A 13,356-nucleotide genomic window follows, 5' to 3' on the forward strand; every position below is an offset into this window, starting at 1 on the left:
AATCAGAATTGCCTCTTCATCCCTCTTGCTCACTGCACTTGAACCCCAAACATTCACTCCAAAATGGATTTGTGCATGTTTTACTGAACTGCTGTGTGAGCTCTTTCAAATGTTTCACCATAAAAATAAATGAGAATTGCATCAAACAGATTCAGGGGAAGCTGCCTGTGATCTGCAAGCATTCCTTCTGAAATCCCACTTGGCATGCTCTGAAAGGCAAACAGGAGTTGTGTAAGTCTTAAATAACCTCTTCTCTTTCTCACAACTGAAAGAAACGCTGCTAGCAATAGCAATCTAAAACTGGACAAATGGTTTCCATGATCTGAAATAGCCTGACAATGTACCACCTGTTCACTGCTCATCTGAGTTTTGGACAGCACTTCATGGTGCAACGTCCTCTGCTCTCAGCAAGAAGTGACAGAAAAAGGCACAGACTCAGACTCAACAAACATCAGTTCAAATTTGAGCATCTTTCTGCAGTATCTTTATTTCATACAACTGGAGAACTTTCTATCTATTCCAGAAACAATCACCCATGTCCCAGTCAGGACAGCAGCTCATCTCAAGCTGTAATTGTTTGTGACACCATGTCAGCTCCTGTGATGACAGCAGCATTTTGTTGCAGGCATCAAAGTACCACAGGCCAGACTCTGCCAACCATGCTCACATTAAACTGTGCACCTTTCTCTGCAAATAGTTACCTTGATGTCAGTGGGGTTATTCACAAAATAAATCATAACTTGATGCAAATCTATGCAGAAGCCCAGAGATCACTAGCATGTCTGTAACAGACCAGCACTGTTTGCCCTGCTTTGAGGTGCTGAGCTTCCCAGGAGACCTCTCTCTGCCAGAACAGGAGAATTCACAAATCCTTCCTTAATAACAAGCTGGTGAAAATGCAGAACCTAACTGATAAATACAAAGTTGACTTTCATCTGGCTTGAGGTGCAAAGGAGCGGGCAGGCAGGCGCTGACAGGACACGCTGCTTGCAGGGTGATGCTGTTGAGCACAGCAATTCTCTGCCTCTGCTTCCCTGAGACTTACACCATTTGCACAGCCACAAGGTCATCCAAGGCATCAGAACAGTCACAAAATGCTCTCAATATAGAAAAATAAATGGGAATTCCACAACTCTCCACATGTTTTACTTTGGTATTATATCAGCAGCATGGCACATACTAACAGGCTTCCCAGTCATGAAGTAATTGTATTTGATCTTATTTTGGAGCATGCAAAAATGGAAAAAGCCACTTCTGCTTCACACACACACACACACACACACACACACAAACAAAGACTTCTTCATTTATATCAATCACTGTTTAAAATGATCCAGAGCATTGGTTTCTAACTTCTTTCAAATTTATTACTAACATATGCATGTAGTCTAAGTACATCAATATATGTACTAATTCTGCACATGTAAACACTCCTATTAATACATACACATCTTCATGCTTATACACATTCACATAAAAAGTACAAAGATATTTAGATAATTTAACGGTTCTCTTTAATAATCATCTTTATTAATTAATATATTCACAATTAACTTATATTTTTTCATTATTTACTATGGTATTTTTAAATGCAAAAATACCTTAATGATAAAGGATGAAATGACATGTGCTTTGATGTGAATGCAATTTTGTTCATACAAAATAGCTGGTACATACAAATTTGCATTTGCTAGGCTGATTCACTGTTTCTGAGTCTTCTGACCTTCACATGCCACTTTTCTACTCTGAAATTATTAACATAGGAGTTATAATGACAACTACATAAATAATTAATTCCTGTAAGAACCAAGGCTGACTGAAAAAGTGAAACTCTTCTAGGCAGGACACTTTCAAATGCCCCAAAATAAACAAAAAGTTACAATGAAAATAATCTTAAAATTCTTTAGGAAATGCAAGTTGGGGTTCAAGCCAGCCTACAACTGAAATAAAGATAAATGCAGCTCACAGAAATTATGCCAGCCATGGGAAGCCTGTTACAAGACAGGAATATGAAGAAAACAAAAGGAGTTTTTGAGAGAGGAAAGAGGCAAGGTTCTTAGAACTCTTCATAATGTAGGAACAGCCAACATGCAATTAAGAAGAAAACTTGGAAGAGAAATATGTTGTTTTACATACATACCCAAAGATAAGTGAGAGAATAATTTCTGTAAGGTGTTTTTTTTTGTTTTGCTTTGGGATTTTATTTGTTCTGGAGCTAAGCAAGATCAGGCTTGATTGGACCCAGAAAGGCTCCCAGTGACAGAGGGCAGAACAGGACAAGTTCAGTTCTTACCACTGAATTATTCTCTGTAACAAAATTTGAAGGGAACCTGTTTTACATGCCCACAAGGGAGAATCCTTCAACTTTTATTTGATGTATATGCCTGCAATCAGACATATTCTGGGTCAGAAATCCCTGGTTTTGTCCCTTATGCTTTCATCAGGGCTATGTATCAGTACTAAACTAGAATTACATGAGAACGAAGTTTGTACAAAATTTATTATGCCCCCCCACCCCTATTCCCCTTTCTGATTTTCATCCTTCTCTGCCTGTTCTACAACTGTCTCATATCTGAAACCAGATTTTAAATAAAGCCTCTGTTCCCTACACTGTGGAAACAGGTTTTTTTGTTATGCTCTCTTTTTAGTTTCAGGTATGTTACAGGAAATTATGAGCTTGTCATTATTCTGTAGGTGGGCATAGTTCAGTTTGGGTGTGCTATGACGGATTAATTTCAGGCTGATTTGTAACTGGTATTTTTATGTACTGGTTGATTAAATTTTACTGATCTGTGTTCATTAATCTGGGGCAAAATATTTAGAGTTCTCCCACCTCTAAATTCAGTAGATTGAAACACATCTGATGCCAATTAAAATGCCAAGTGTGTTGGGCACATCTTGAGACTTTTCTTAATTGCCATTTTTCTTTGGGAGGAAGGGAGAAGAGGGGCAGAGAAAAAAAATTCTGAGACTTCCTTATTATTCTCAGTTTTGCTGTTAAAAACTGGCCTCAATCATCAGTGAATCAGGAGTTGTGTAGGGGATGCAGGACTGAATCTCTCCTGCATGTCCAATCAGGTACACACAGGGCAAGGTCAATTAACTTTCTGTAAAATGTAACAGCAGTCAGCAAAATTGGCTCCCAAGTCCCTGCTCATCCTTGCTCAGCTGAGAGGGCTCCTGTTGCCAGCAGAGTTGTGCTGACCACAGTAGCTGGGCTAAAAGTGCCAATGACAGTATTTTACAGCACACCCCTCTCCTGGAGGCAGCAGAGGGCACAAGGCTCAGGCAGGTCCTGCCTTGCTGCCCACCAGTACCCAAACAACAGATGAGCTCTTTTAAATGCAGCAGGCCTGGCTGGTGGGCTGGTTAACTAAGAAAAAAGGATTAACATACTTCCCTGACAAATGGGAAAGGTTCTGCATGGCAGTGGGAGAAGGAGGTACAGAATGCAGCATTTCACACAGTCCAAACCGAAATTACTGAGCTGTGTGTCACCAGCACAGCTAACCCCAAAAGAAGGATCTCTTTCATGTCTACCCAGTCAATCCTCCCTAAATTCCCTCTCTGTAGGTAGTGGACAGCTTTGATTTTTCCTGTTGAGAAGGCTAATAATAGCTCAGATACCCTGGAGCCCATGGTGTAAAGCCAACTGGCCAAGCAATAGCCATGAAGCTCTTTTGGGGACTTCCAGACCACGGAATGGCTAAGAATGCAAATTTTATTATTAATATGGTTCTTCAGACAAATTGCTGGCTATTTATCATGGCAATACTTTAGAAATGTCTAGTAAATGAGATAAAAAATGTTAGACACAAAAGCAATCTGTCCTTGGGAAGATCACCACATAACCATTGTATTAAAAATAGCTATGACAGTGTCAGCATCCTTTTCTTTTCTCTGGCTAAATTAGAAAGGGTCCCCTAGCAACTCAAGCAAAATAAGTAATTCTCCCCATCACAGGCATGCATCAAGTGCAGTGAGTGGCACAACTGAGAAATCTAGATGACACATTACAGAAAAAAATCCCCAAACAACAAAACATCTCCTCACCTTCTTGACTAAGGATTAGCAAAATAATTTAAAGCAGTAGAGTAAGACAAGATCTAGTCTTGGAAAGCAATACAAGAACATATACTCACAAGAAATGAAAAAAATAGAATTTAACTGTATCAAAAGACATAATATTACAGCTTAATGGAAAACTTAGGCAATTTTTGCAGTTTAGCTTTTGCAAAATGGGCACATGAATCAAATGAAGTGCCCTCATTCATAGGGCCTTAAAATATTTGGGGATTTTGACCATTTAGAACTGAAGAGGGAACAGTGAATGCACTGGTACCTGTTATTGTCACTAGGAAGCACAAAGCTGCACAGAAAGTTCTGTTGCAGGTTATTACCAGTTAGCAACCATTCCTCTGACTTTATCAGCCTGCTGCAACAGAGACAGAGCTGCCTCTCTGCTCAGACTGAGACAACCTCCATAGGAATTACACATGGTGCCAGGGCTCCATCATCCCAAACCATGCACAGTCCCCCTGATCTGGGCAGTTTTGCCTTCCAATCCCTACAAACTAAAGAGACCCTTCCCAAAACAAGTGCATTCCAGCACAGCAATAAGGTTTGATGTCTGCAAGGATGCCTCAAACTGCAGACTTTACCTGCCAAGGTATTTGAGAAAAGGTATTTCCAAGTGTGCTTGTGAGGCACACTGAGGAGCAAACAGTGTGGGACTCAGCACAAACAGACACACTGCTATCAAAGATTCAAAGGAACTTCAGCTCTGTCCCCACAGGTAACATTCAGATAAATACAAACTTCTTCACACTCCAGCCAGGCTAAGCCTGTGCCAAGCCACTGTAGGAATTCCCTGTAAGAGCTCCTAAGGACTGGCAAAAGCTTGTACTACAAAGTCAAAGACAACATTCTTCTCGAAATGCAAACCCTTTCCTGGGGCAGTTTGAAAGGCATATCTAGCACACACAACTATTTTTGCCCAGTAAATCCTGTGACAGGATGTTCAGTTTAGGTTACTCTTCTTTAACCTGATGGATAATTTAAATTAAAAATCACTGTCCATTCAAACAAAAAAGAATAGGTCTTAACAAAATAATATCAAGTTAATTTTCATTATACTCTGATATGATAAAAAAATGGGTTTTTATCACACACATAACTATCTGCAATGTGAAGGATTTCCCACAAGACATTTCTAACAATTACATCTCCCTTTTTTTTAAACACTTTAATATTCAAAACAGGTACTTACAAACTAATTTCTGACATGACTTGCTGATTGGGAGTGAATCAAGAGACAAAATACAGGGCATATCAGAGAATAAGACCAGAGGAAATCCTCTGTTGTACATATGTAAGCACAGGAGAATAAATTTGATATGATCAAGACTAGCCCAGCTTGCAGAATAGCTACAACCTCGCCCTCCTCATAATTTGACATTTTCATTGTTATATTTTGCCTGTGCGACAGAAAGATGGTAGAAAAGCCACAGAACATGACTGGTCAGAGGTAAAAAGTAGTAGACCACTCCCCTTCTAATAAGAATTAACTTTTTCACCTGCTAGGTAAAGGTTGAATATCCCACTTGTCCCTTGGACAATGGAAGTCCAAGGCATAAGTGGGCATCACCAAGGTATGCAGAGAGAACTCAGTATTCATTTAGTCACTGGAGTTTTAAAACCCATGGTAAGAAAGGACAAACATGAAGATTTGACATGACAGGAACATGACAGGTCCTTTTACTGTTTGCCATCCAACTCAATTTCTTCATTATGAGGTTGCCAAAAAAGAGCAACCAGAGACTTCAGCACAGGGCACAAATCAGTTCTGTTCTTTGTACCCTTCACCAATGGTATCATGAGTGAAGGCTGAGATAACATCCACAAATCACTTCAGTCTACTCTTTTTCTTTTGTTCTCTCAAAAACTATCTTTCATGCTGAAACTACCAATAATCTCCTTATAACTCCAAGTTTAATTCAAAAGCATATTTCTAGAGAGATGGGGAAGTGGGAGAGTGTTTTGTTTCATCCTGTGCAACACTTTATGCTCATAAGACAACATTATCCAACTCTGAAAAGCAGAGGAACGGGGCAAGCCAGGATACAGCTGACCACACTGGAAACTGTCTGAGTCATTATGGTTCACAATCTCACCTTGTAAATGCTCAGTGGGATAGTTAAACAGCTACAAGTGTCTAGGAATTTGGGGGTAATCAAAAGAAAAATCAGCTCACACATACTAGTTACAGAATGTTTAACTGTGTTGAGGGAGAATCCCATGAGCCTGGCTTGAAATAAGTCTCAGCCCCAACACAGGCATCTGGGAGAGGAAACTGCCTGGGTTCTGGAAAAGTCAGACCAAACTCATTCCACAGGAAATGCTACCAAAGAAAGCTGGGCAGTTAAAAACTGTCAACAAATATGCAGAAAACCCATTCAGAATCATAAGGAAAACACAAGAGCTCAGGAAAAGCTAGGCACAAACTAGGGCCAGACTCTCTATTGCATTTTCCTCTTCATGGTGCAGACAGAAAAATTAAAGTCATCCTAAAGAAAACTTGAGTGTATATAGCTGTCAAACCAAGCATTTTCCCATCCATCTTGATGAACACATACAACCACTTTTAAAGCCTTTTCCCCTTCTTCCAGGAAGTTTGCATCACTGGGGTTGGTCATGCTACATTTAGAGCCCTGTGCACATGAACAGCACCACTCTATAAAAGCCTCCCTGCCCAAAGCCAACCAGTGTATTATTTGTATGGGCAAGAAATCACTCCTTCTGCACGATATTCCTATGGGAGAAGTGCATGGCAGAGTTCCTGGCAAAGTATGACTATGCTTGTGCTTTAACACCCACCAAACACTGTGATTCCTTCTCTTTCTAAGACCCATCTATCAAATGTGGAAGCTGCTGCTTGCAGCAGAGGATGAAAAGCTGGTGAAAAAGAGGGTGAAAAGTATACTACTCCTGCTGGGGAGGAGTATTATATTCCCTCCTTTATCCTCAACACCTTCCTGGTCTGAACGAAGGGATCTGTGGTGAATTCAATATCCTGGCACTAGAGAGAGGGGTAGAATTGGCAGTGGCACTGTGGAGCTGGAACTGGTAGGGTTGGTGTGGCTCTCATGAGGGTACCACCCTGGAGCACAGGCAGCACAATGCTATCCATGTTTAGTGATGTTGGTGACCTGTACATTCAGAATTTCACTGCTTACACAGTGCTATTTGATATACACCTATCTGGAGGTGGACTCGTTCCTTTTTCTGGTCCTCTCTTCAAAATCAACCACCAGCATTCTTCATTTGTTATAATATTAACTTCTGACAAACATTTATTTGTGTTAATGGGGAAGAAATAGTAAGCTGGGAGGAAAGATGAACTTGGATTTTTCCATAAAACTACTTAAATGGGTGGGGTCTAGCCTAGGTCTGACTATGACTGAGTTTCAGCCAGGAATGCAGCATGGTCCCAGATGTGATGTCTCCCTTAATACCGCCAGTGATTTGTGCTTTTTTACTGGTCTCTGTATTGGGAAGCAGCTGTGGCTCACAGCTGCAGTTCTTGCTGTGAGGGTAACACAGAGAGTCTGGTTGATACTGTGCACTTCAAGTCTATAGATCATGATAAAATTACACAGTGGAACTTGCCAGTAGGCTACAATTAAAAGGATATATAGCACACTTCACAAAAACTTAACAGCATAAATTATTGTTCACAGAGACACATTGCTATTTTACTGACTACTGATACCATTCCCACCTTTTTGGCTCATGGATATTTTGCAGATGCACACATCTGTAGTATGCAGTTATCACAGTCCTGACTTTTCTCAGGTTTTCTCTGTACATGGAAAACTGCACGCATGCATATCATGTAGCATACACTCAGATAGATGTCACCACCAAATAATATATTCCACTGAAGAACAACATTGCAAACAGCCTTTTATCCCAGCTCTCCTACCCATCTTTACACACAAAATGAAAGTTGACATTTTGAGCTGCTCTGATTTCTGAAGCTTTTTTTATTTAGAAGCCTTCATATGACATAGAAGTATCAGGTCTCCATTTGACAGAGGATCAGGTTGACTCATATCAAGTTAAACTCTCCTTCAGGCTAAGAACAAAATACCCTGACATGTTGCCACACAAAGTTAAGAGTGCCAAATTCCCCAGATTATAAAACATCTGTTGAAAACCAGTTCCCTTAGCACAAGGGTTATGTTTCTATTCCTCTTATTCTTTGCTTCCTCCTCCTCTGCATAGACTTCACATTTCTCTGCAGTTTGATTTCTGATATTGCAGGTTCTCATCCTCTTTTAAGCTATCCTAGCATCCCAAATGCATACAGTACTATTGTGGACTTAACTCACTTTTCTGAAAAGTCTTATTGTAAGAGCAAGTAAAAGGAGGGGTAATTTTTTACAGGGAGAAGCATTTAGGGCAATACTGCACACTCTGACATGTTAAGGCTTTTGAAAGGAGGAAAGGCATTGGGCTTGTCATCTATGTCAGTGCTCTCTATTTAAGACTAACAATTACAATGCAATCTCTCATCTGCACAGTCCTTTTGTGAACTGACATGCACCTGATTTGTTTAAATGATCAAGTAAACCACATTATAAATCAATCAGTTCTAACTATCAGGAAAATAAGAGCCCATACCTAAATTCATTTGCTGCAAGCAGATGGTGGATTGCTTTTCTGTCCCTTTATGCTGCAGTCCTGTTCCCTTAGATCTTCTCTACTAAGAGGGGGACATACCAGGAGGTCAGTTTTCTGACAAGGTCATCTGCCTTCAGAGTATGAAGAGAATTGCACAGAAAGTGGGTTGGGCTATATTTAGAGTTTGGTCCAACTCCGTGCCAAGGTCCCCCCCGCTGTCTCTCTCTTGCAGCACCGTCTCAGGTTTATTCTTGCAGATTCTCAGCCCACAGAACACACAAGAATAGAAAAGTCGCTCTCAGCTACTGCTGGATCGAGGTTTTTTGCAATTTGCTAAAAACAAGTGGATCAGCAGCTCAGATGAGAACTCCTTAAATTACCCACTCTTCCAGTCCTTATCTTTATTTAACTGGATTTTCCCTTTTCAGTTGAATAAGGGGAGGAAACTGCCTGGGCTAGAGGAAAAAGACTCTCCTGAGCTAAGGTAAGGTTGCTTCATTTTTGTATTGCCATTGTAATTACAGCTTAAATTATGATTTGGATCAGATATGCTTCTTCTGCTACACCAGTTTTGCATGCCAATATTAAGGGTATTTTTGGATAATGAAATTCTCCACGTAAAAATATCAATTCTTATTATCACTGTCCATAAGAAATGGGAAAATAAAAGGGTATCAGCATGTGTAATAGAATATATACTATCTGATTTTTACCTGCTTAAATTACTGTAAAAAGCACACAGCCATGCCAATAGACTGTATAATTCTGAAAATGAGAGAACCCCAAATGTGTGGCTATATGCACAAGGTTACATATACAGGCATGAATCTATATGTGCTGAGTGCTGTTTCAGCTACATTCTTTTGCACAATATGAGCAAGCATGGCAGCAAGTTTGTGATATAGGGCTTGCTGCAAATGGCACAGATATGAGTAAAAAAAAAAATTAATAAATGAACATGTACTCAAATCCCTTTATAGTTCCAAAGTTGCTCAGCTCCAGAGTACAGGCAGTATTACAGATTATACTGTATTTGGTTTCCTTTCCACTGCATGCTATACACTGGTTCAAGCATTGCTTCTCTTTTTAAAAACACATATGGCTCGAGAATTTTCCTCATTTTAAACTGTTGTGATTTTTAAGGGAAAAATCTCTGGACAGAATACATCATTGCATACCTGTCTGTTAGGAGATCCTAACACACTTCAGGTCACTTGGCCATCGTGATACTGTAGTGTGGATCCAACATGAGGAGAATGTTGTCGTGTAAAGACACTCTGGAGCCATGGATTTAGCACTGGCACACACACACACTTTCTAATGCAACATGACCTCAGCAAGACCACAGGAATGGTAACATGAAAAAACTGGGTAGGAAGGTCCACTTGATCCAAAGGTCTGAACACTGATAGGACAGCACCAACTCATACTGCACATCATCATCACTGTGTAAAAGCCTTAGCAGAAGCAACTAAACAAAGGCAGATGGATTCTGGATTAAAATTCAGCAAAGAGCAAGAGAAGTCACTGTGAGTTCAGCTAAGGTGACTGGATGAATTCCTGTACTTATTTCAGGTTGTCTTTTCTTAATCCAGCTGCTGGTTAAACAATGCCATGCATCAAGCTATAAAACATTCTAAGTTGGCAAAAGTCTTATCTCCTGAAAAAAACTTCTCATTGCTCACTCTCAACTATGTATAAGATCTTCTCATCCTTTGCTTCTGATTTTGCTTAGTAATTTATGCTTGGAGTCTTGAGTGTTAAGTTTATTTGACAGAAGTAATAAACACAATCCATTTCACACAAAATACTTCCTAGCAGTGCTAAGACTGTTTAACAAATGAAAATTATGGTAGCATGCCATGGAACCAACTTGGGCTGTGTTGCATGTGATAACTCTGATTCATCCAGAAGGTTTATATTATGAGAACTTGAAGAAGAGGCTGTTAAAGGGGGTTGCTGAAGTACTGCAAAAGCATTTATCAAATTTATCAGCAAGTAAAAGGTGTCACAGTATAAAAGCATCTAGTGCAGTCTAAGATCTAAACAGTCTTTTATAAACAGTAGTTTTACACTGATAGAAAAGGGGGAAAATACATCTTTATAAATTTTAAATGTTCAGATTTTGCCTAATGAATCAACTTAGTTTTTGTGACACTTTGTGGTACTATTCTACATTTGCAGTTGGGAAAATATTACTTACTCCTCCATCAATATTAAAGACATTAGGGATGTAGGGTAGGCTTAAAAAAAAAGCAGTAGTGCTGTGACTGAGCTTACTAATGCAGTGCTCCCAAACACCCCCCTGGCAGATGGGCAGGAGCACTGCTGTGTCACAGTGGCAGACAGGACTGGCTTGTTTTGAAGGAAAGGTCATCACACCCTCCCCACAGGAGTTGAGACTGAAATGTGTCTGTCACCCAAACTGGTGGGAGGTTTGTTGACATGGGGATGACAGGATGACAGCTTTGGAAAATGGCAGTATGATGATGAATATGGGCATGGCATTACCAGAAGAAGCTAGAAAGAAGGACATCTGAGTGAACAGGCCTCATATTCTAAGGCAGACAAACCTTCTAACCTCTTCCTCCTCCTATTCTCTCCTCATAAAACTCCATTAAAAAATTCCAGCACTGTGAGCTAGCTTTGTCTTGCTAAGGTATGGTCTCCAATGGACACAAAATGTCTATTCCAGAAGACACCACTACACAAGTGAAAAAGATTTAAAAATAGTAAATTAAAAGGAGGAAATTTATTTTTTTTCTCCTCTCATGTAAGAAAGAAAGAAAGACAGACTGAAACCCTCCATTTCTATTCAGAGGGGCTAATGGGGCTGAACCCACCTTCCTCCCTTGTGGTGGGAAGGCATGGCCATACATATTGAATGACATGTCCAAGGCTGTGGAGGAGGAAGAAGGGAAAGCTTGGCTGATGATGTGTGCTGCCAGCTGGCCAGGCAAAGCTCCAAGAGGACATTCACTCACTCCTTGCTTTGGCACTGTCCCTCTCAGCTGACAGGTGTAAGCAGGACCAGAGCCAGATGGGTAAATCCAAACAGTGCCAGGGGGACAAGTCCCACCAGCAGTCAGATCCCCTGCTCCACTCCCTGTATTTACCTTCTGCCTTGGGGGCTTTCTTCTGGTGCAACCAAACAACAAACAACCCTGGGATTTTTCTCCCTCCCTGCCAAGCAGAGCAGACAGAAACAAGCTGGGATTTTGGGGAGAGTCAAAGCATACCTCAACAAAGACCTTTAATAAGAGGTCCTGCCAGGTGCCACAGCACCAATGCTACATGGCTCTGCAGTCATCCTGCAGGACCTAAGACTCATCTCCACCCACCACCATCAATGCATAGCTGGTGCTGCAGCTGGCATCGAGGCAGGGACACCCAAAAGGGGCTTGGAGAGTCTGAGAAAGGTAAAGGGAGCTCTTGGAGTCAGTCTGTGAGTACTTGGGTACAGCTCTGTGTGTATACTTGCATAAGGGAGGAACACAGAACTTGGCATGAGACAGGTGGCTACAAATGCTTAAGGAGATCTGCCTTAAATCCTGCAGTGAAATTTTCTTTCAAAACCTTTAGTGACTATTGCCACAACTTCTGAATATACTTTCCAGGAAGGGATGGATGATGATATGCCAATAGATGCTGTATAGGAAAGAGAGATACTTATAGACACAGAAAAATTCCAAAGCTTTAATTAAGCAAACAGTTAATTAAACAATTAGAGTCATTCAGCTAAGCAGTACTTTCCCCTGAGACTTACTTGTAATAAGGACAGGGAAAGAAATCAAAGTTCATACTCACAACCAGGCACATAACCCCAACTTTGTCTGACCTGCTTTCACAAATCCATCTTTCAAAAACAGGAGGGAACAACCCCCAACAACACAACTTTTCCATAGGGTGCCCTGCTGGTAGAATGATATGTCTCTGCAGAAAACTGTCTGCACTGAGGAGAGGAACAGACTCATCATCTGCATTTTCTTTCTTGTCCCAATACAAGTGTTGGGACTGACAGTAAGATCTCCAGCACTGGTTTTCATGTTTTGCATTACAGAGTATCACTTTTAACTGTGGCAAATTGAGTGTTCTCTACTCAAAGCACAACAAATCTTCATGCCTACAACTCAGCACAGTAAGGCACAGGACAAGAAATGCACTGGAACAGTGAGGTACTCTTCAGGCCTGCAGCACCACACTGCTTGGCAGCTGCAAGTGGCAGCTCTAAACTCAGGAAAACTGCAAGCAGAGCACAATCTGCTACACCCAGTGCCCTTCTTCTTGCCCAGACAACTTGGCGGTCCTACTCAGTACAATTTTCTGTCTTTCAGTCCTTACTTTGGTGATTATTCAGGATGGGTATACAACCCATTCACGTGAGAAGATGAAGGTTGTCAACTTTAAAACAATTTCCAATGACAATCCCACCTACACAGTGTGGCATTAAGCTATTCAGGAAGAAACAGTTAAAATTTGGATTATATAAAACTGACACAAATTTCTTATCTTCCATTACATAAGCCTAAATTCTTTCAAGTGCAGCACTACTGATGCTAAAATGCCACAGAAAGTAATCCAACAACACTTGAGCTATGTCAAATACCAGAAAGTGCATATAGACAGCTGCAACACAGTAAATTACAATTTTACATAAAATGAAACATAGTC

At 40.6% G+C, this 13,356-nt stretch overlaps 1 protein-coding gene across 4 annotated transcripts in view; it reads right to left on the reverse strand.

The window, feature by feature from the left end:
* The window catches only part of CMSS1 (cms1 ribosomal small subunit homolog), a 220,513-nt gene that overhangs the window by 22,887 nt on the left and 184,270 nt on the right, over positions 1-13,356 (reverse strand). Inside the window, exon 1 of one of the 4 annotated variants that reach the window (XM_018920150.3) lies at positions 8,686-8,731. The exons of the other annotated variants lie outside the window; for them this stretch is intronic. Coding sequence (XP_018775695.1) covers positions 8,686-8,695 — 10 coding nt within the window. The 5' untranslated portion in view covers positions 8,696-8,731. Of the gene's footprint in view, positions 1-8,685; positions 8,732-13,356 lie in introns of those variants that run through there. 4 annotated transcript variants of the gene reach the window in all.

The sequence above is a fragment of the Serinus canaria genome, chromosome 1, assembly GCF_022539315.1.
Source record: "Serinus canaria isolate serCan28SL12 chromosome 1, serCan2020, whole genome shotgun sequence".
Taxonomy (NCBI): Eukaryota; Metazoa; Chordata; class Aves; order Passeriformes; family Fringillidae; genus Serinus; species Serinus canaria.